Source organism: Pipistrellus hanaki (assembly GCF_964339955.1).
Source record: "Pipistrellus hanaki genome assembly, chromosome: 5".
Lineage (NCBI taxonomy): Eukaryota > Metazoa > Chordata > Mammalia > Chiroptera > Vespertilionidae > Pipistrellus > Pipistrellus hanaki.
The window spans coordinates 20481729-20504390 of NC_140507.1; the positions used below are offsets into that span (position 1 = coordinate 20481729).

The 22662-nt window shown below is 39.7% G+C and overlaps 1 protein-coding gene across 2 annotated transcripts; it reads right to left on the bottom strand.

Annotated features, from left to right (window-relative positions):
- Window positions 1-174: 174 nt before the first annotated feature.
- On the bottom strand, window positions 175-20785 carry SPINK7 (serine peptidase inhibitor Kazal type 7). Of its 2 annotated transcripts, XM_084886775.1 has the most exons (10): window positions 20673-20753; window positions 19614-19658; window positions 19391-19493; window positions 17902-17936; window positions 16299-16435; window positions 14934-14984; window positions 3098-3204; window positions 2234-2259; window positions 1403-1527; window positions 175-466 (listed from the first exon to the last, which is right to left on the bottom strand). In XM_084886775.1, the coding sequence occupies exons 3-10, from the start codon at window positions 19458-19460 to the stop codon at window positions 421-423; spliced, it is 597 nt and encodes a 198-aa protein (XP_084742901.1). In that variant the 5' UTR covers window positions 19461-19493; window positions 19614-19658; window positions 20673-20753; the 3' UTR covers window positions 175-420. The 2 variants fall into 2 exon arrangements, with proteins under 2 accessions (XP_084742901.1, XP_084742902.1); XM_084886776.1 differs by lacking the exon at window positions 19391-19493 and having other exon boundaries at window positions 20690-20785.
- Between the last annotated feature and the right edge of the window lie 1877 nt (window positions 20786-22662).

Consider the following 22662-nt stretch of genomic DNA (forward strand, 5'->3'; position numbering starts at 1 on the left):
TATGTGATCATGTGTGTATTTGTGTGTGTGTGTTTTTGTTTCTTGGAAGCCACTTGGGATTCATTGTACAAAACTTTCTCCTGAACAACCAAATATATATGTTCCTCAATTTTCTGTGAAAACTGAGATATTACACCTCGATCTAAGACACAAAAAAAGACAGAAGTCAAGATAAATTATCTGGGGAGAGTCTTTTAATGAGGTACAAAAAGAAGTCAGTAGGTCAGTTGGGCATGAGTTTGAAGGAAAGTACAACTTTTTCCACTCAACAAAGTTGACTCCACGTCTGCCCCTGCCCCGCATTCTCCGCCCACCCAGCCCCCAGAACCCCTGCCACGAGGAGGAAGAAGGACACCAGAGCCCAGGGATGATGAAGAAGACACAGGATATCACTGTTCCCCATCCACGTCTACGGAGGAGTTAACATCTTCCTTCATGAAGAAACTGAACCTTTCCAGAACTTTTCCTACAGGAAGACACAGTTAAGGATTTATTAACACAAGAGGACATTTTGCATGATAGTAGAGCTGAAAGGAACCACAGAGATCTTGAGGCAGAACCTCATTTTGCAGGTGAGGCAATGGAGCCTCTGCAAAGGAATGTTCTTTTCAAGGCAGAAGCAGAATTTCCCTAGGCTGGTGAATCCTTCACCCCACCTGCTGCTTCAACTGATCCCAGGGCCCAGGCTGGTCACTCAATGTCTTTAAACATCAGAGGATGGATTCTGCCACAGGAAGTTGAGGTGCCTGCAGGACCTGCGATGGAGCTGAGTCCCTGCTTTAGGAGGACAGCTCCCACTGCATGTCCCCTCAGTATCCTTGAATAGAAGCTAATCTCTAGGCCAAAGGCCCAGTGTGTGCAGGTTAGAGAAGCGTTACTTTTGTGAAGCAAACATTCCTGCAAGGAGTAAATATGTAGACATGCCTGTCTGGGCTTAGGGGTTAACTTGATATTTTAACTTATTCTGGGCTCAATTATTTTTTTAGTGTGGGGCTTAGGACCCTTTCTGCAAGCAAGCTATTATATGGAACTCCACAACTTAAAATAGTCAAAAGCTGAACTTGGAGACCACCCCCAAATTATCCCATTAACACTTTTGGCAACTTCTGATTGCATCTACTGTACCTCTGAACTCGGGCAGCAATTTGAAAACTCATGCAATTGTTGAACTTCAACTGAGAGATGGGAGTTGGAGGTTCTGTAACGAATAGTTGGGCAAATAATGGTGGCCCAACCCTGGTCTGACTATGAGGTGGTCAGTTTTCTATCCACACCAGCTGCTTCTGGGTGGGAATAAGTACAGCTCACGCAGAGTTAAGCAGGCTCATGGAAAGAAGAGAGGTTTGCAGTAGAGGGCACTGGCCCAGCTTCTTCCCCATCCCTGACCCCATGGGGTACTCACAAGCTCTCAGTACACAAGTAGCATTCATTCCCATAGGTGATATAGTCAGAACCACAAACAGGCATGTATGTGATGGGGCAAGGGATAGCCACCACTGGGTACTTCTTGTAGATGCTGCAGTCCACCTGTGACAGACACAAGGGGAGTGTTCTGCATTGCTCCTGGATACCAGGCTAGGCCACCCTGGCCTCTATTGTACAGGAAGCAGAATACCAACCTACACATTCCAGCTCAGATATTCTGATGCTGGTGTCACTACTTTAAGCACTAATGTCACTCTGACAAATTCCAGTCACACTGGCACCACTTCTATTATGACTTGTCCATGCAGTTAACAATTTCAGGCCAGCATTAAACTTAAATCTTACAGGAATTTTGTTTAGTCTTCAGAACAACTGAATAGAGTAGGTTCTACTATGACCCCTATTTACAGGGTTGGGGGAGGTGAAGGCTTGAAAGAGAATTTGTATAACATAAAAGCTAGGAAGTGGCAAGGTTGAGATTTGAATACAGAGCCTGTGCAATTAACCAAGATCCTACCTCTTCAATGTTGTATTTTTCATAAGACTTAACCAGTGTTTCAACTGAAAGTCATCTCTCTCTCTCTCTCTCTCTTTTAATTCGGGAATGATTTTAAGGCAGTGGTTATTTATGTCATATGTCTTCAAACACCAGATGAGATATCTTTATCTGTATCTGCCTCCACTTTTTACCACCCTAAACATACTGACTACATCTACTTACATAATCCTACATCTACAGTATATTTGGTAATTATTTGATGACTAAGTGACAGTCAATAGTAACTGAAATGTAATTCAATATACTCACGGTTGTTAAAGGTAGACTAGCAGCTTCTGAAATAGAAATAGAGATAGCAATGTTAATAATAAAGCAAAGTCTTGAAGTCTCATTAATGTCATTTTGATTCCAGAGAATAAGACACTGTGTTTCCTCTGGCAATAAGTCTCAGCACACATCCCATTCTTATGCAAAAATTTCAGCCTTTTGCAAATAGCCATTAGGTAAACTGTTGGTTCAGGCAAGAGAATTACTCAAATTTCCTCCCTTCCTTACCATGGGACACTTCTGGAACTCATTGTGACTTTGATAATGGTTTAAAGTCAGATCAAAACAGGCAGCATTGCAGCCACCACTGCCAAGAATTGAAGCACCATCTTGATATTCTTTCCCTTCTAATTGATATGAAAGGATGCAATATAATTTTAAGGTGTTTACATGTTATTTTATTTTTTAACCATATAAAAGTCTAATTGTTGACTCCTGGCCCTGGCGAATTGTACTTTATTTTAATCCTCCTGAAATGATTTGGGGAGGCATCCAAGTTGTTCTGCATCTTCACTCAGAGGAACAGTATCCAATAGTATATAACAACTTCCAATGTTCTTATGTAAAAAAGTTCATTTCTTTGTTCCACGGATGGAAATAAAAATCCTTGAATGGGAAGACACTGGACCTAACTCCCCATACCCCCTCACCCCATTTCTATTAGGGACATAAGATTCTCTCTTCCCAGGCTGGGGATGTTTCTTTTCTAAACAAGTATGCTTTTTATTCTAAACCCATATAGTTAAAATCCATACAACCAGACACTTCTCTCAGATGCTCACCTCCCAGGAAAGGTTACTCGGAAAAACAAGCTTAATGGTTGTTCACTCTCTACCCTTCCCTCACCTGAGCTGCTGCAGAAGTAGGTCACTGTGCAGAGCAGGAGGAGGCCCCCAATGATCTTCATGGTGGAGGTGGCTGCTATGCAAAGGCTGCTCAGGCAGTCACAGCAGCTGGATCAGCCATGAGGTGGGAAAGGGACCATGTTTATATGGCAGTGCCTGACTTCCCCGCCTTCCCTGTGAGGTCATCCAGAGTCAATGTTGGCTTTGAGAGGCTCTCAGAGCACAATGCCACACCCTGGGTGGTGCTGTAGTCCTTGTCACTTAATTGCTACTTCCTTTCTGAGCAACACATTAGTTATTTGAGGTGAGAACTATTTTTCTGTCTGTCCTGAAGATGGGACTGTTATGGTTCTAAACCTCTTGTATTAGAAGAACTTGACTTGGCCTAGTTATGAAATAAGTGAAAATATCAAAGTTTCTTTAGTTCACAAAAAATTCAGATTAGACAGATTATACTTATGTTTATATTTTGGCTTCTGGGAAACTATGGTTTTATTTTTGAGGCAATAAACCTATGAAGCAAGCTGGACCTAGTGGAAGGAACAGTGATTTTAGCATTTGTGAAATTTGGAGAACAGTGTTGACATTTTCTTAGCTGTGGTAAGTCATTTATGTGCTGTGAGCCTGCAGCTACCAGGAACACTTGGTGATGTTGTGGTAACATCTAACCCCAAGATTTATGTGCCTTAGAACAAATTCTATTATTTAATCAAGCTGAACAGGTATGGTGGTCAGCTAATGGTTCTGCATTATCTTCAACGGGTCCCAGGTGGGCAGAGTTCTCACTATTTGGAATGTTGTTCATTGTCAAGGTTAAGTGAAGATGTGTTCTTGAGGATCTCCCTTTTCAGCAATTAAATATTTCAGTCCAGAGGTGACACCACTGTCCTTTCCCTCACCTTCATGTGGGAGAGCCCAATCACAGAGGATGTGGAGTGTGATATAACCTTGTCCCTGGACAACCAGATGGGAGAGAACTAAAAATAGTTTGCAAATGACATAGAAACTATCCAGAACTTTAACTCCATCTCATTTAGATTGGGAGGTATTACTTGCCACAATAGTAGAGTTTATGTAATTGGTGTCATGTATGTGAAAATCCAAAGTGCAGTACATGTAATTGTAATTGTGATGATGATGATGATGATTACTGATGAGCAAAGAGTTTCTGCTACAGGTTCCTGACATTAGCTTATAAACTGCATTGGGCCCAATGGTTGTTGTTTGTCTACTGAGTTTAAGGGCATATGAATGAATAAAAACCTGGGGGAAGTCAGTTTACTCTTCTCCCCAGTGCTATGCCTGGTAGGTTTATTTTAGTACATTCTGACACACAATATCTACAAAAGATTATAAGCTAATAAATTACATTGAAATACTCTATAGACTTTGTATTCTTACATCTGTTTGGGGATCAATATAATCTAGTAATAAGAATATAGCCATGACCCAGCTGGTATGGCTCAGTGGTTGAGTGTTGATCCATAAACCAAGAGGTCAAGATCCAATTCCCAACCAGGGAAATTGAGCCAAAGCCCAGGTTGCAGGCTTGATCCCCAGTAGGGGGCATGCAGAAGGCAACTGATCTATGATTCTCTCCCATCACTGATGTCTTTATCTTTCTCTCCCTCTCCCTCCCTCACTCTGAAATCAATTAAAAAACATATTAAAAAAAATAATATGGGCATGAAGTTCAGTGCATTTTGTTTGTAATCTTACTTTAAATATATGTTGACTCTGTGACTTTGAGTATATAAGTTAATCTCTGGATATTTTAGTTTCTCAGCTGTGACAGAGAAATAATGTTTATCTCACAGAGTGGTTTTGAGGGTTAAATGAGATTTTATATATACTAGAGGCCCTGTGCACAACATCCGTGCACTCCAGGGGGGAAGGGGAAAGTCCCCCAGCTCAGCCTGTGCCATTTCACAGTCTGAGAGCCCTTGGTGGATGTCTGACACTTAGAGAGCAGACCTAAGCTGCAGTTGGACATCCTTAGCACTCTGAGGAGGTGGGAGAGGCTCACCAGCCTTCGGGCTGAGTAGTGCTCCCATTGTGGGAGTGCACTGGCCACCCGGCAGCAACTCCTCTCCTGCATTGAGCGTCTGGCTCCTGGTGTTCAGTGCGTGTCATAGCAACTAGTTGTTCTGTTTGATTGATTTGCATATTGCCCTTTTATTATACAGGATAAACTGTGTGTTGTGTGTGTGTGTGTGTGTGTGTGTGTGTGTGCGCGCGCGTGCGTACCAAGATAATAATTAGAGCTTGATATATAGTACTTTATATGGAATGTGAGCTTCATGATAACTCATGAGGGAGGAATTCTTATGACTCTAATTTTACCAGTGAGTAAGTTTAGGCTCAGAGGATTTAAGTTATTTCACCCAAGACCAATATATGAATTAATAGAGAAGTCTGTGTTGAGTTCAGTCATGGAAAAGAAGCAAATAAATTATCCTAATAAAGAGATTTAATTATGAGTTTTATTATTTCTATGAACTTGCGAAGAGAATGAATACTGAAAAAAAGAAAAGCCATTATGTTCAAGAAGAGGAGTCTTCACTGTAGTTTAAAAATGCAATTTTAACTAAGAAGGGTGGGAATATGATCAATTGATGACCAGGGTGAAGTGGAAAGATATGGTCATAATATATATATATATTTGATAGTAAAGGGGAGGAGGAAAATAGAAGGGGGCAAACACTTCAGAAAGGTCTGGGCTAGACTGTGCATGCCTTAAAGCCAAAGGGAAGAACTTTGCAGGGGTCTTCAAACTACGGCCCGCGGGCCACATGCAGCCCCCAGGGGAGTCTGATCCTGCCCGCCAGGTTTTTTGGGCAGTGAGCGCAGCCGAGGTGTTACAGTAGGAATTAGTAGTTCATATAGTCCGGCCCTCCAGCTCTCTGAGGGACCATGATCTGGCCCCCACTTTAAAAAGTTTGAGGACCCCTGTGATAGAGGGTGGCTAATTAGAGGAATTGGAAAGCAGGAAATAAGATTAACAGCAAAGACTGAAGCACCATTCCCTCTGATATAGAGACAGAGAAGATGAGATGAATCTAGAGAAGATATTTTGAAAGGATGAGGGAGAAGAATGGGGAGAGACCCATTGTAAGGTTGGGTCCAGCTGTTAAGTTCTGATGGTGATTCTGGCAGTGCAAGAATTGGTTGGTCTGGAAGCTGGAGAAGGATGGAGAGGGCTTGGCACAGACAGCAATGGGAACATGTCAGAGAGTCAACACACTATAAAAATGAACGGCCACTAGACAAAGTCAGCACTAGATAATAGCAGGTCCTGTTAATATCTGTGTCTGTCTCCATATTTTACCACCTTAAATGTACTGACTAGCTTTTATGTTATACAAATTCTCTCTCTCAAGCCTTCATCTGTTGAATACTTTTGCATGGGACTGAGTGAGAAATGTAAAAAGGGGATTTTGTGGACAGGGAGTGAGCACATCAGAGACTTGAAGGGGAATCATAAAGACTGTGGTTAGCTTGGAGGAGAGTCAAGTGTTCAAGAAGATTCTGATGGATTATGCAAGGTGTGAGCTGTGAAGAGTTTAGAGGTCAAGGTTTGGGCTTTGTGTGAACTTAGTAGGTGTGGGAAATATGAACTTGGACAATTGTGTATGGAGGCAGTGGCTAGTAGGCAAAGTTTCAGATGAATTTCTCAGGGGTGGGGCTAAGATAATGATCCTCAGGGTGTATCTCAAGATAAAACAGATGAAGAATGGGTGGAGATAAAGGTCTTCGGATTTTAAAAGGTGAGGAAAAGTGAGGTCATGTAATCAAGTGTGAACTGCTTTGTAGTATGGCAGCTATTCACATGGAGAGGAAATTTTCAGACTGCACAGTGAGCCACAAAGTGTAGAGGGTCCTTTGGGAGTGAAAGATAAGCTTGTGAAGAAAAACAAATAAGCAAATAAAAACTCTCCATTTTATGCCAAGGAAAGTTTATTTATTCCTCTTCATATTCCTGCAAGGGGCCAAAACTGGAGGCCTTGTCAGAGAGGACAACTACAACAGTGTTTTCCCTCTAGAGAAGGCAAGACTGGATGAAAAACATAAAAATACAAAGAAAAGTATGAAATAAAAAGAAAGTTTGAGTGTGTTGAATCCTTTATTTCTTCCCCAGTGGATTTGGGGTGTCCCAGGGAGAGAAAGGTGACCCATTACAGGGTTAGAGATGTGTGAGAGAATTAAATTGGACCCATGGTTTAAATGAAGAGTTCTGGAGTTTGTTAGCTGGAGGGAAAACAGCACCACAGATAGGCACTTATCCAAGTACAGAATAATGGCTACTGTAGGAAGTGAAGGTAATAGTATGAAAATCAACCAGGTATTAAGCACTTACTATGCGGTAGAGCTCTGCTACACCTGCTATGTACCTTATCTCATTTGAGGCTCACAATAATCTTATAAGATAGAGGTGGTGTTTGTCCTATTATTTAAAGGTGGCAGTGACTTAGAGAAGTGGCTAGTTTAAAGTTAAGAGACACTGTGTTTAGTTACTCTGATAGACTGCCTTCACATTTTTAACTTCAGAGATAGATTTGGAGACACATTGAACATTGGAATAACAGAGTGGACCTGGCAGAATTAAAGCACTCAGGAAGGACAGCTGATGTTTCCAATGAGCCAGAGGGAGCTGAACAGTGGGTCAGAGTGCATGGCTTTTTACTGGTGAATACCATCTGGAAAGAGGGATGGGGACAGGGGATGACCGAGAGTCAGGAGACAAGGGTTCTTTCCCTCATCAGAGGTGCAGTGTGTGACAGTCCCTTCTCCATGTTGTGCTTTCTGCTTCCCAAATATCTAGTGAGATTAGTCTAGGTGGCTGCTTCAAGTTCTCCATTTTAAAATTAGTATCCTTGGACATTGACTTCTACAAATGATGAATAAGGCTGATTTGGGGTGAGTGGCAAGAAGCTGGAATTCCCATATGTATTTAGGTTTTCATCTCCTAATTGCTGCACACACACACACACACACACCCAACCACTGGGCTCCTTCCTTGCTGGCATCTAGCAGAGACTCCATTTAACACCCTGGAGGCGAGGCCCAGATTTGGCTGCACTAGCTCTAGCCTTTTGTCTGTCCTCTTCTCCTTCCCCTAGGTGAAGATGCCTTATACTCCATTTCTTTTCTTATCTTCTTATTTTCAGTTTTTGATGTAGTCCCCACTGTGATCAGGCCTCTGTGTGCACTGAGGCACAATGACATTTGCATTTTGATCTTGTGTCTAACAGGAGTTCATTCCCTGTTTTTAATGGGAAAAGGAAGTTAGCACATGCAGGAATATTTTGATTTTACTCAATTTTCTTTGAATGATTAAGAATAAATAATTCCAATCATGGAACTATCGAATGAACAGTAATGATTTTTTTTTATTGGTTCATGTTGCTCCTAGATGACCTCACACTATTTGGATCTAGACCACACACACACACACACACACACACACACACACACACACCTACCTCCCATCTCCTTTCAGTAAAATAATGTCTTCTGTGTCTTCTGTGCTCACTAGGGAAGGGAACACCTGTAGCCCCAGAATTAGTGAATACATTAGTCTGCTAAAACCGCCAAAATAAAATATTAAATAATGGATGGTTTTAACATCAGAAATTAATGTTCTGCCTGGCTGGCATGGCTCAATGTTTGAGTGTCGACCTATGAACCAACCAAGAGGTCATGGTTTGATTCCAGTCAGGGCACATGCCCGGGTTGTGGGCTAGATCCCCAGGATGGGGTGTGCAGGAGGCAGTCAAGATCTCTCATCATTGATGTTTCTATCTTTCTCTCCCTCTCCCTTCCTCTCTGAAATAATTCTTTTAAAAAAGAAATTAATGTTCTCACAGTTCCAGGTGTTGGCAGGGCTGGTTTCTCTTGAGGTCTCTCTCTTAGGCTTGTAGACAACTATCTTCTCACTGTGTCCTCACATGGCCTTTGCTCTGTGTGCAGAATCCCTGGTGTCTCCTCATTTTCTAATAAGATTAAAGTACTATTAGATAAAGGCCCACCTTTATGACTTCCTTTTGTCCTTATTGCCCCTGTAAAGCCACAATTTCTAAACATAGCCACACTAGGAGTTAGGTCTTTAATACATGAATTGGGGGAGATACAAGTCAATCTATAACATTCTGACATCTGTGCTCCCACCCCCAAATTCATATCCTTCTTACATGCTGAGAATCATAGACCATTAGTCTTCAAGATACTGGTATCCATGAAAAGTTAACTAGTATTTCCTAACTAAAGAATTTTCTGGTCAACCAGATTTGGGAAAGCCTGGATACTTAAAATTTTCATTTTGGGGAATTACTTATTAAAGGCTCCATTATTATTATTTTTTTTAACAATACAGACTTTCCCCCACTTTTTAAAAACTCAATTTTCCCCAAACTTAATTTGCCACAGTTTATTATTTTACAGAACATTTAATAACATCGAAAGAGATGTTAGTGTTTTCTTGGACATTAAGAAAGGATTTACTCTAATTTTCCCTAATGTCATGATATCTAATATATATACTTGTTACCAAGTAAGATGACTGCCATTTTTGGTTTGCTTAGACTGCTCAGAAATTTTTTTCAAAATAAAAAGAACTCCATTTCTATATGGCTTTCAGACATTCTAGTTCTCTACAATGAAGCCCAATAGAACAAATCTGTTCTCTCTTTCTAAGTAGATCTCTTCAGATATGTAAAGACAGCTCTAGAGAGCCCAGAAAGTCTTTTTTTTCTCTAGATTGGACAAATCATCTTCTTTAATATTTCCTTAGCCCTGTAAGGCACATGTGTCAAACACAAGGCCCGCGGGCCAAATCCAGCCCGCCAGGCCTTGCAATGTGGCCCGCACCGCGCTGTCACCACTGCACTCCGCTGTCAGTTTATGACATTGTCAGTTTATGACTGTTCAGTAAACCATTCGGCCCGCGATTTAGGCTGGATTTTAGATTTTGGCCCCTTCTCTGATTGAGTTTGACACCCCTACTGTAAGATCTCCCTGCCCTGACATATTAACATAGCATCACTTAGCAACAGTCAGACACAGTCACAATCAACCACATCACTTCTCTGTCCCAGTTTTCCTCACTGCAGGTCCACAGATGGATAATACAGAAAAGGACTCTACTTCTTGGAACTTACTTTCTTGTAGAATGAAAAGAAAACATAATCAAATAATGTAATAAATGAGTTAATATGTTGACAAGTATTCAAAAGAAAATATATCATGGCTAGAGAATAACATGGAGATAGGAGACAAATTAGATTGAGTAATCAGAGAAGATTTTTATGAGGAGATGATATATTTGAACAGATACCCAAATGATGAGAAGCCAGCCTAGAGATTCAATTTTCTCCAGTTTCACTGTTATCTAAAATGGGTGTTTTCCCTTAAAACTTGTAAATCAGACAAGCTCTAGCCTGTGTTTTGTGATTACCATAAATGTTTATACTAAATTCTATGTGAGATTGGATTTAAAATTTTCACCTATTTTTCTTTTTTAAATTACCTTTTCTCCATGTTTCTCTTTTCTTATTATTTTCTATTATAAGCTCTTCTTATGGTGATTTTAATTAGAGTCTTTGTCTAGGAGTTCATGGTCTCAAATATTCAATTAGTGTCTATTTATTGAACTTTTATTATTTGCCTTACTTATTATTATCTGACTGTTATTATGTTGCTTTATGCATTGTCATCACAGCATTTCTTACGCCCTGCCATTGCCTGTTCCTCTCCCTGTCTATTATTCATATCTCATCACTAGAATGCAGGTTCCACAAGAAAAGGATCCAGCCTGTCTTGTTTGCTTAAACCAGCCTCTAGCACAGTGCATTGCACAGAGTAGAAACTCTCAACAAATAATTACTAAATGAACAAGGAGTCCTTAGTCAAAAGGTAGAGGAACATAGAATGCATCCAGCATATGGGAAAAATAATCTGTTCTGCATCAGCGAATTATAAAATAAATGCTTACTTAACTGGAACTTCAAGTAATTCAACCATTTTAGAGTGATTATACACTTCAATAAGAAGAGCAGATTGTGAAACGTTTAACACATCCTCTTCTACTTTTCCCCCCAAATGGTTCAGAATTGTCTTTAATTTGAAACCATTCTATGGCCTGACTGAACTAGGGCCCCTTTGCAGAGCTACCTTCAGTGGCAAAAGGCCAGAAGATAAATGTACCCAATAGAGCGGACAGGGAACCTTTACCTACTTCTCTGCAGCTGCTACTACCATGCCATCAATGTGAGGGATCCACCAGTCCTGGTAGTGTCCAAATGTAATTGAGAAGGATTTATCAGCTAATCAAAAGCTTTTATTCATTAAGGTTATGCCTAAATACTTTAAGATGCATACTACCTAAATGTAGCATGTCCAGACCATAGAGAATGAAATAATAAAAATAGGACATGAAAAATGACTGAAGTATATGAGTGGAGAAAAATGATTTGAGTATGTATTGATTAGAAGACAGAATATTCATCTTCAACTGCTGTGAGTGAACTTCTATTCTGTCATGAAAGGCTCTGACGGTTGAAAGCACCATCAATGTAAGTTTTGATTCAAGGCAAGCAGTGCTTCCTAATAACCATACCTCTACAGCGTTATTCATACCTCTACAGCATTATTTATCAGGCAGTGAACTTCCTATTGGTGGGAAATCTGGATACATGCTATCCCATTAGAAATACTGTGGAAGAAGTCACAGATTGTTTAGGTGATCTCTGAGTCTTCAATCCAATTCAGAAAGCCAGTGACTACCTGAATTAGGCTCTCCGTCAATGCATTTTGGGTTTAATTGATCTCATTTTACTCATGTTTGATATACTGGCAAACACAAAGTACAATAGTATACATAGCAATGCTAATTATATAAATGCTATATAATTTTTATTATCCAGTTAAAATTGTCATTGTAGAAATAAAACAAGTTAGCCCAGAGAGAAGTTACCTTCCCAATGTCAGTTCTTCAATAACATCATTACTTGCATTTTCAATTCTGCCAGTTGTTGAGGACATGCTGAGGAATGGAGGGACTCTGTCTAGAAAATAGTTCTCACCACACTGAAGGGAATGTAAAATGGTACAGCCACCATGGAAATAGTTTGGAGGTTCCCTTAAAAATTAAGAATAGAACTTATCCAGCAATCCCTCTTCTGGCTATCCAAAGAAATTTGAGAACATTTATTTGAAATGAACCCCTATGTTCATTTGCAGTATTATTCACAGTTGCCAAGACGTGGGAACAACTGGTGATGACTGGGTAAAGAAGATGTGGTACATATATACACAATGGAATACTACTCAGCCATAAAACAAGATGAAATACTGATATCTGCAACAACATGAGTGGATCTTGAGAATATCAATATAAGCAAAGTAAGTTAGAGTGAAAAAGTAAAAAAAACAATCAAATCATGATTTCACTCATGTGGTTATAAAACTGAAAACGAATGAACAAACAAAAACATGTAGATACAAAGGGAAAGGACAGAGGTAGAAAAGGATAAAGGGTTTTAATATACAGTGAAGGAAGAAAACTTGACTTTGGGTAGTGAATACACAACTATATAGAGACTAGAGGCCTGATGCACAAAATTCATTCATGAATAGGCCTTCACGGCCCTCGCTGCCTCAGCCCTCACCAGCCCAGCTATCTCTAGGCCCTGCTCCCCACCCCACCCCCAACCGACTGGTCATTCCAGAAGGTTGTTCTGGAAGGTCATTCTGCCATCCAGTCTAATTAGCATATTAGCTATTTATTATAAAGGACTAGAGGCCCGTTGCACAATATTCGTGCAATAAGCCCTTGGCTTCACTCCCAGCTGCCCCGGAGCCAGCATGTCCCCACTCCTAGGCTGCCCAGAACCAGCAAGTCCTCGCTTCTGTCTGGAGCACCACTCTAGTAGCTCCCTCCACTGCTCCCTTACCCTCATAGCAGGCTTCACACCGCTCCAGCCTGCATGTGCAAATTAACCTCTTTCTTGTTTGGTTAATTTGCATACTCACTCTGATTGGCTGTGGGCATAGCGAAGGTACAGTCAATTAGCAATTTTTCTCTTTTATTAGTGTATGGTGCATTATAAATTGCACACTTAAAAGCTATATAATTTTATTATCCAATGTCTCCCCAATAAATGTAATAAAATAGAAAAAGAAAGAGAAAATATTTTTAAAATGTAGTGCACTAGAATCACCTGGACAATTAACACAGAAGTCCAGGCTCTTTAAAATAGGATAAGCCTGGGCCTCTATATACAAAAATTCGTACAAAACCAAAGAAGGCAGAAGCAGTAAAAGGAGGGGGGTCCCTGTTGCCAGCTGAAGTAAACTGTAGATTAGCTGGAAAGGTGATGGAAAAAGTAGTTACAGCATCTCCCTCTGGAAGATAACTGGTTAAATCAAGAACTTGTCAAACTAAGAAGAGACTGACATCTAGTGGCAACATTAGGTAATGACACAGAGCACACAGAAGCCCAAGTTTTTCACTGTTCATTTCCCCAGCCTGAAATGTAAAAATAACACGATCTCCATGTATTAATCAAGACCTTTAAGTTTAACTGACAGATTATAAATTGGATTAAGCAAAAAAAAAAAAAGGAATTTATTGACCAATGGGATAGGAACGATGAGATGGAGTGAAAATTAGGTATGCTGGAATCAGGGGAATCACATGATATGATATCAATACCTTCTAGCTCTCTCTAAAACTTGTCTCCCGCCCCCCCCCCCAAAAAAAAAAAAAAATAAAAAAGAAAAAAACAACAACTTCTGGGCTATCCTTCTTCCTCTTCTTATTAGCAAGTGGAAAGTTTTCTCTTAATGCAGGTTGGCTTCACACATGAATATCAAGTAGAAAGTCTCAAACAGCTGTATGAATGTGTTTGTGGGAGTTGCAGGGTGCGTTGAGGAGGGGGATTATTCTGCTCAGGTGTTTAAGTGAGATGAGAGATGAGTGGGGTAAGGCTGGGCCTTGCAGATAAGCCTGCAGTTTGCAATAAATTTAAACCAGTAGAGTGTTAGGTAAGCCCACCTGATCACAAATCTTAGATTAGTGGTTCCCAACCTTTTTTTTTTTTTGGCTGTGCCCCACCTAAGCATCTCTAAAATCCTGATGCTCCATGTGACATATAATTCTTGCTATTCAAGAAGTGAACTCCTATTCTCATGGAGGAAGCCTAAAAGGCCATTAACTTTGTCTAAACAAGCTTCTAAAGAATCTGGCATCCATGAAAGAGAAAAGTAAAAGAATAAAAGAACAGTTGAAGTACTGAGGAAGAAATAACTAAGAAATTATTTTAAAAATAATAATAATAATATCAAATGATATAAAAAATAGCCAATAGCAAATAAAGTTTCAAAACACATAATAAAAACTGAAATGCAGACATATGTCACAATATACATTTATATACTGTATGCCAGGCCCTGAGAACCATACAAAATGAAAAAATTCACTGTTAATAACTCATTCTCAAATTTCCTCCCTTAAAAATCAAATTTCCCCTCTGTAAGGCATGTGCCCCATGTTGGAAACCACTGTCTTAGGCCCACACACAATGAAAGCTGACTTTAAACAATCAGCACCCAGGTATGAACACTGATCACCTTTTTTGTTATAATGTTTATTTGCAATAAATGCAGTATTTAGTTCTCCATTAGCTTAATTTCCCCCCTCCCCCCCTCCCTGATTTTATTACAAATTTGGGTGCAGCATAGATAGACAGGCATGTTATTTATTATACATCTTCAAATTCCAAGAGAAATTATTTTCAGAATTAAGTAATGAAAAGAACAAATGAATGGAATACTGTTACCCATGCTGACATTTTCCATAGTTACCAAATTTAACATGATAACCAAATTCCCTAAAGAGAAGAGAAAAGAAGATTAGCATCACAAGGAAAGTGGACATTGTTACACATTCTCTTATCTTTCAAATGTCATCCTAAGAAAGGGAGCTGTTTTTACAGTTGCCTTTATTCCCATCTCTTCTCCCTTCCTTCTTATCACCACCACAGCTTGCCTATTCCTCCTCTATGTCAAGATTATTCAAAGTGTTATGTGAAATTTTTCAACAGAGAATCTTTCACCCCTAACCCATTCCTATTCTGATACATTTCCATTCAACATAGCAATGCCAGATTTTTTTTTCTACCAGGAAGTTAAAAAATAACTACAATAATGTGATGCACAATTCACATACTTTACACACTCTGCTCAAATTCTCACTAGGTTTACATGACCATAGCTACAGTCTATTCTCTAATATTTATATTTTCCAGAAGTTAACCTCTGCCTAACTTTCCATCCTTATATGTCTCTGTTATCTAAAAATTATATATTTGGATATAATTATGTAACATTATATAACACTAGAGGCCCAGTGCACGAAATTTATGCCCAGCCTATACCCTTTCCAAACCCCTGAGGGGATGTCTGACCGTTGGTTTAACTAAACCAGCGATCAGACATCCCTCTCATAATCTAGGACCACTGGCTTCTAACTGCTCACCTGCCTACCTGCCTGATAGCCCCTAAATGCCCTCCCTCTCCCCTGCCAGCCTGATCACCCTTAACCACCTCTGCCTGCCAGCCTGGTTGCTCCTAACTGCACCTCCCACTGGTATGGTTGCCCCTTACTGTCCCCCCTGCCGGCCTGGTCGCTCCCAACTGCCCTCCCCATTGTATTGGTCACCCCCAACTACCCCCTCTGCCAGCCTGGTCACCCCAAGCAGCCTGCTATTCAGTCGTTTGGTCATCCCTCACTAATCCCCCTGCCAGCCTAGACGCCCCACGCAGACTACTGTTTGGTTGTCCATTTGGTTGTTTCAGTTGTGATGGCCCCTGGATTTTTATATATTAGGATTCCTTTGAACACAATTTTCTCTTTGTTTTCCTAAATACATTGTACATTTTATCAGTTACAAGTGTTTTCTCAAGCAATGAGCCCTGTGTAAACTGCCTATTCTATTTCTTTTGCAGTTTTTATTTTATTGAATGTTCACTACATTTTTTAAAAAAGAAATCACTATATGTAGTTTGTCTGTAATCTTTGGTGAATAATAGTGGCTATTGAAAAAAAAATCCCATGCACTAGTAAATCCAGTTCCTTGGCTAAGATTATTTGACATTTCTGTGATGAAATATAGAGAAAAAATGACATTTTAACTTGAACTTACCATTGAGCAAGACAAAAGAAACACTCATTCTGAAAAGTGTGGCCATTTGTAGCACAAACAGGAACAGATACATCAGGGCATTCGTGTTCATCTGGTTCATAAAAGAGATCCATTGGGAAGTACATCTTACATGGGGGCTGCAAATAATATAAAATATCATGTAAATAATGATTGATAGATTTCTCCTATTTATTCCTATCCTGCCAATACTGCCCCACATGGAAATAACATCAAATATTACTGATCGGTTGATCTTTTATAAGGGTTTTCTCTGCTCTGGTCTTTGGTTCTGCAGGGTTTTTTGTTTGTTTTTGTTTGTTTGTTTCTTTTTTCTGACAGCAGTGTCTTTGCTCACCCCACCATTTCTTCAAGTATGAGCCTTATAACATCTCAACTTCAACCCCAAATGCAAAGTTTTCATTTAAACTAGGATTCCCAATGTCAGAAACTCACTATAAGGAGTATGTGAATTAGAGGACAGGGTGAGGGCTTGTCAGAAACAGACTTATAGATGCAGAGAACAGAGTGATGATGGTTGCCAGCGGAGAGGGGGACTGGGTGAAGAGGTGAAGGGATTAAGAAGTACAAAACAATCATGGATATATAAAGTACATCACAGGGAATATCTATAATAATAAAAGAATAATATGCTAATTATACCGGATGACCTTCCAGACAAAGCTGGGGCTATAAGGGCCAAGGCAAGCCGCTGTGGTTGTGAGGGCTGAGCCCCTTGCATGAATTGCACGCATTGGGCCTCTAGTCATCAATCCTATATAATAAAAGCCAAGAGATATCATGCCCTCATGCAATGCCATCACAAGATGGCTACCACAAGATGACTGGCAGGGGAAGGCAGTTGTAAGCAATCAGTTCGGCAGGGGAGGGCAATTAAGGGCAACCAGGCCAGCAAGGGAGGGCAGTTGTGGGTCATCAAGATGGAAGGGGAGCATTTATGTGTCAATCAGGCAGGAGGGGAGTGGTTAGGCTGGCAGGCAGAAGTGGTTAGGGTTAATTAGGCAGACAGGTAGGCAGGCAAGAGATTAGGAGCCAGCAGTCCTGGATTGTGGGAGGATGTCCCAGATTGGAACGGGTACAGGCAGAGTTGAATGCCTCCCCCCACTCACCCAGCATGAATTTTGTGCACTGGGCCTCTAGTAATATTATAATAACTATGCATAGTGCCAGGTGGGTACTTGAAAATTTAGGGTGATCATTTATGTAATTTATATAGTTGTATAACCATCATACTGTACACCTAAAACTAATATAAAATAATACTGAATAGCAACTTTAATTGAAAAATAAAATTTAAAAAAAGTTTTAGGGTTTATATTGAGACTCAAAATAATTCCTGTATATACCACAGTTTAGCCTTGTGACTTTGAACAATTGACAGGTATGGTTTCATTTAATGCTCAGAAGTATATTTTCCTATTATCATGCTTATATAAATTTAAGTCTGGAGAAGTTAAGATACATTTCCAAGGCCACACAGAAATCTTTCCATTCTACTTTACCACTATGAAGTTTATTAGGGCTCTTGTGTCAATAGAGTGATCAGGTTAGAATTAGAATTCAGAATTGAGAAATTTAAATTTACTAGAGGCCATTTAGCAGGGTCCCGTGGTCTCAGTCCTGCAAATAAAGACACAATAGATTAAAAAAGTTTTCCATAGAATATGATTTTGCTTATTCAAGTTACTAACTGAATATAGAAGTGTAATTTAATTACTCATTTGCATAAATTATAAAACAGAATTTGTGAGAAATATAAAACTTTATATACTTATTTATTATTTCTTTTATTTTCACAGTTCTGACTTCATTTATAAATTTTCTGTGTTATTGAGAAAAGAGTAAAAGCCTATCAGGATTTTACAAATAATGTGCCAACCACATTATTTTCATTAAGTGACTTGGCTTTTGTTGGCTTTAGTTTCATCTTCACAACAATTGGGATAAGTATATGGTTCAATATGGTTTGGCTGGGTGTGGCTCAGAAGTTGAGCACTGACCTAGGAACAAAGAGGCCACAGGCACATGTCCAAGCATCAGACTCCATCCCAGGAGAGAGCTGATCGATGATTTTCTTACTCATGTTTCTATCTGTCTACCTCTCCCTTCCTCTCTGAAAGGAAGGGAGAGGTAGACAGATATATATATATATATATATATATATATATATATATATATATATATATATATATATAATTTTTATGGAAAATTTATATATTTTTTAAAAGTTCAATATGACTCAATAAATAAAGTATTAGGTTTGTTCCTATCAAGAATTAAAGATGACAGTGAATGATGATGAGTTCCTTGACCCTAGAGAGGCTGAGGGATTCAGTGAACTGGTTTGGGTGAGTGGTGCTGCTGTTGCCTGGGGAGAGCGGATGACCAGCTAGATGTGGGAGAATGAAATAAGACCTATTGTAGTTCTGCTCCTCATCTCTCACCATCAGATGATATTTAAAATATCCAAGAATACATGTTTCAAATGAGAGTATTATGCTAAGTAAAATAAGTCAAACAGGAAAGGACAGAAACTATGATTTCACTCACATGTGGGATATTAAACCAAAAGCAACAAACAAAAAAACAAACTCAACTGGTACCTATCTATAGCATATCATTGTTTATGTAAGAAAGTAGGAGGGATAACAGAATGTACATATATATGTTTATTTGAGCAAAAAGAAATACAAGTAAGATAAAGTAGAATCTATTGAGATTGGGTACATATCAGATGATGGTGGGATTGGAGTAAAAGGAACAAGGTATGGAGGCAATGACATATGTTTGGACCTAAACTTTTGTTCATTTTGTTTCATTTTCTCTATGTTCACAATAATTTTGAATTGTCCTTCTGATTTTTCTTGACTCATGCATCATGTAGAAGCATGTTACTTAGTTTTCAGATAGTGATGTTTTTAATAATGATGCCCAATTGATACCAATTTGCATTATCAAGACCAAAGGCCAGTGTTTCAGAAAAACATTTTCCACCCATTCATGTTATTGTTTTTCATCTCTACAACTAAAATAAAATCAGATAGTTCTCTCCCAAGACCTACACATTTGCTTACCTGAAAAAACAGTAGGTGCGCAAGTGGAGGAGACCAAGAAAAATACGAGCACACAAGGAAAGGCAGCCATTCGATCTCACTTAATGTCCTGCTTGGGTGAGGCCTGTGAAAATGCTCAAGAGAGTTAATTCCTAGTCCTTTGCACAGCTGGCTTTCCAAATATGGGATAACCTAGCACCCTGAGGTGGTGCCATTTCCATACACATGGCCATGGCTATCTCACCTTGTCCTGGTCTCCAGGGATTCAGACTGGAGAGAGCTCTTCTGTCTAAAGAAGGAAAGAAAACCATTAAAAGAACTTTTTCTTTTTTCTTTACCAGCAGCCAGTGTGTAGACTCCGTCCTAGTTTGGAAGAAGAATTAGGCTCTGGGCTTTCACAAGGGCTGACCTCAGGCATGTTATCTACAAAAAGGATCACCCTAAAATAGATCATCTCCACTGTACACTCATGCTAGTGAATGCAGACTATAAGAATTTTTAAGAATTCAGAAATCACAGGTGTGAACTCAGGTCTGTTCTGCATCATCAGGAAAATGTCATTTTATAGTGTGAGTCATTTGATTCCCAGGGTCCGATCAGTTTCTCCCACACTGAAGTCCTCCTTTTTCCTAATGAAGTTTCTTCTTCTAGGCCAGTTACATGCACTCAAATACAAGGAATGAATTCAAATTGGAATTGTTGGTCCTGGCGCATAAAAATTATGTATACCTTCCCTGATGCAAGAATAAGTATATACGGTAATAGCTAGATATAGAATTAATTTTCCAATTTTTATAAATTATATGACTCATCTATAGGTACACAATGATTTTTATGACTCATATGTAGGTACTCATCGGTATCTATATATAATGTATATACTCAAATTCTGGCTCCAGCCTCTCTTAGAAATGTGAGCCCGAGAAGCATCAACTTCATAGGATATTAAGAAGATCAAGTGATATATATGAATATACATAAAGAGCATAACTATATTAAATTGCCAACTTCTTTGGCCAAATTCTTCTTTTGCAAGGATGGAAATATTGAGGCCCGGAGGAGAAATTACTTTCCAAGTCATTTTATTACCTTCCTCATGTCCTACTCTATCCATTCTGTCTTCTCCAAGGCACAGCTGGTGGGCAATTAGAGAAATGAGGAAGGAAAACGTTAGCTACGAAGTTTTCCCTAAGCTACAGGGGTCTCTCCAGTCTGAATCCCTGGAGACATCTACTGACAGAGAAGAAAGCCAAAGAGATCCCAGAACAGACTTGATGAATGGGTAGAGGTGAAGAGATGCTACCTGAATAAGGCTTTTACCAAAAGTCAGCGTGCTGCAGTTATCCCGAGGTCACGGCTAGCATCAAGCAGAGTCGCTCTGATCAGGAACACCTAGGCTGTTTCCTGGTTTGCTCTGTCCACCTCCCCGAACCACTCCTTGTGATGTTTCATGCTCCAGTGAGCAAGGACAGCCCTGGAGGTTATGTACTTGTGGTTTTTATAGAGGGAGAGCACATGAGAATAGAGCCACACTTGTTTTATAATGATTATTCATGTTGCCAACTGTAGATAAGAGGTTTTCTTGCAGATTCTGGGAAACTGGAGGACGTGCTGCAAAAAGAAAATACATTTTTTAAAAGCAGACCAAGAACACCATACCCTTTGATTTGGTTGCTGTGCCCGGACCCTGACCCACTCCGGGAGTTTGCCTCAGGAATGCTGACCATCTCCCAGTCCCAGGAACTGGCTGAGCTGTTTGTAACATCATAGCAGATTAGCCACCTTGTTATCAGACTTCCAGCTCCTGAAGGCCGGACCACAGGCCCTACCCACCTCCTTTGCTGAGAGCAGAATTCCAGGGTGACCAACTGCTCTCCCCATACTACCAGCATCATTGGAATAAACACTCAAACATGACTCAACCCTGCCTTAGCTAAATTTGGCTCAAGTAGCGACAGGTGGCTTTGTACCCATTGTGTTCAGAATCAGTTTCTCCTGGTGGATCATAAGAACAAGAAGAACTTGCATACTATCTGATGACATTTGCAAATCAGATTACCTACCACATTCCAGATGATGTGATGAACTTCCTTGCTGAATTCAACATTAGTTCCAATCTTCGCCATCTCCTCTCCCTGCTGAAGTCACTCTTGCTTTTCGGAAGATTTACTTGTTTTACCCTTCTAGGACATGATTTCTGATATTAGCCTGGGACACTCTGGCCCCATAACCAATCATCTTTGCAATACCCAAGCCTCCTCAAATCTCCACTTGTTTCCCTCTACTACGTCTCATCTTTGGCAAGCCTGAAAATTATTTGCCATTATCGGGAACATTTCTTTCTCCTAGACTTGAATATCTCCTTTTGCTGCAGTGTAGTCTCTTCCCAGCCTGAGTACCAAGGTGTGACATTTATAATTAGCCCTTTGATGTGACTGTACTCTCTTAATGTCCGACCCTTTAGTCTTCCCTCTTTCTTCCAAGCTGGGCAAAATCCAGTTTTCTATTTCCCTGGTCCAGAGATCGTTTGTGGAACAAGGAGAGAACAAATTCTGCACAATGGACTCTACAGTCCTGCTATAATCAGCTAAGCCCTCTAGATTCCTAAAGAAGCCTCTTAATGTCATGTTGCCTCCTATGCCACCCATCTCCATATCACTTCTTTTTACTCATTTTTAAAAACTATCTGACCTCACTTCCTCTACCTCACTTTGAATGGAAAACTTCACCTCTTCTTTACAGAGCCGGGAAGCCTCAGGATGGATAGCCCCATTTTCTCCCCTTTGCCATATAATTCTGAAAATTAATTTCTCCATCTACCTGATTTTCTATTTTATCATCTCCATATCAATTTTCCTAGAGGTCTTCACATTCATCTACCTTTCTTTCTTTCTGCCCATACCTGGCTATATGGTTGACATTCCAATAACAATAATCCTAAGAGGTTTATATCACTCTGAAACGTGGATAAAAAAATAAAGAAACCAATGCTGATAATTCATTTGCTGACACTAACTAACTAGTAACAAAGCTACTAAAGAGCAGAGATGCGATTCAAAAACACGTTTAATTCTGAAGTCCATGTTCACTTATTTTCTCTACGTTTTCTCTCACTTTGGTCAACAATGTTCCCTTCCTTTAACTTATTATCCACCAGTCTTAGATCAATACACCATGAATGTCTTTTGTGATACCTTATACCTTTCTTGGCCAGTGTCTTTGATTTTCCCCTCCTTTTCTCTCTTTCCAAAGCCAATACTTTTAATCTCTCTACAATACTGCCTCATATATAA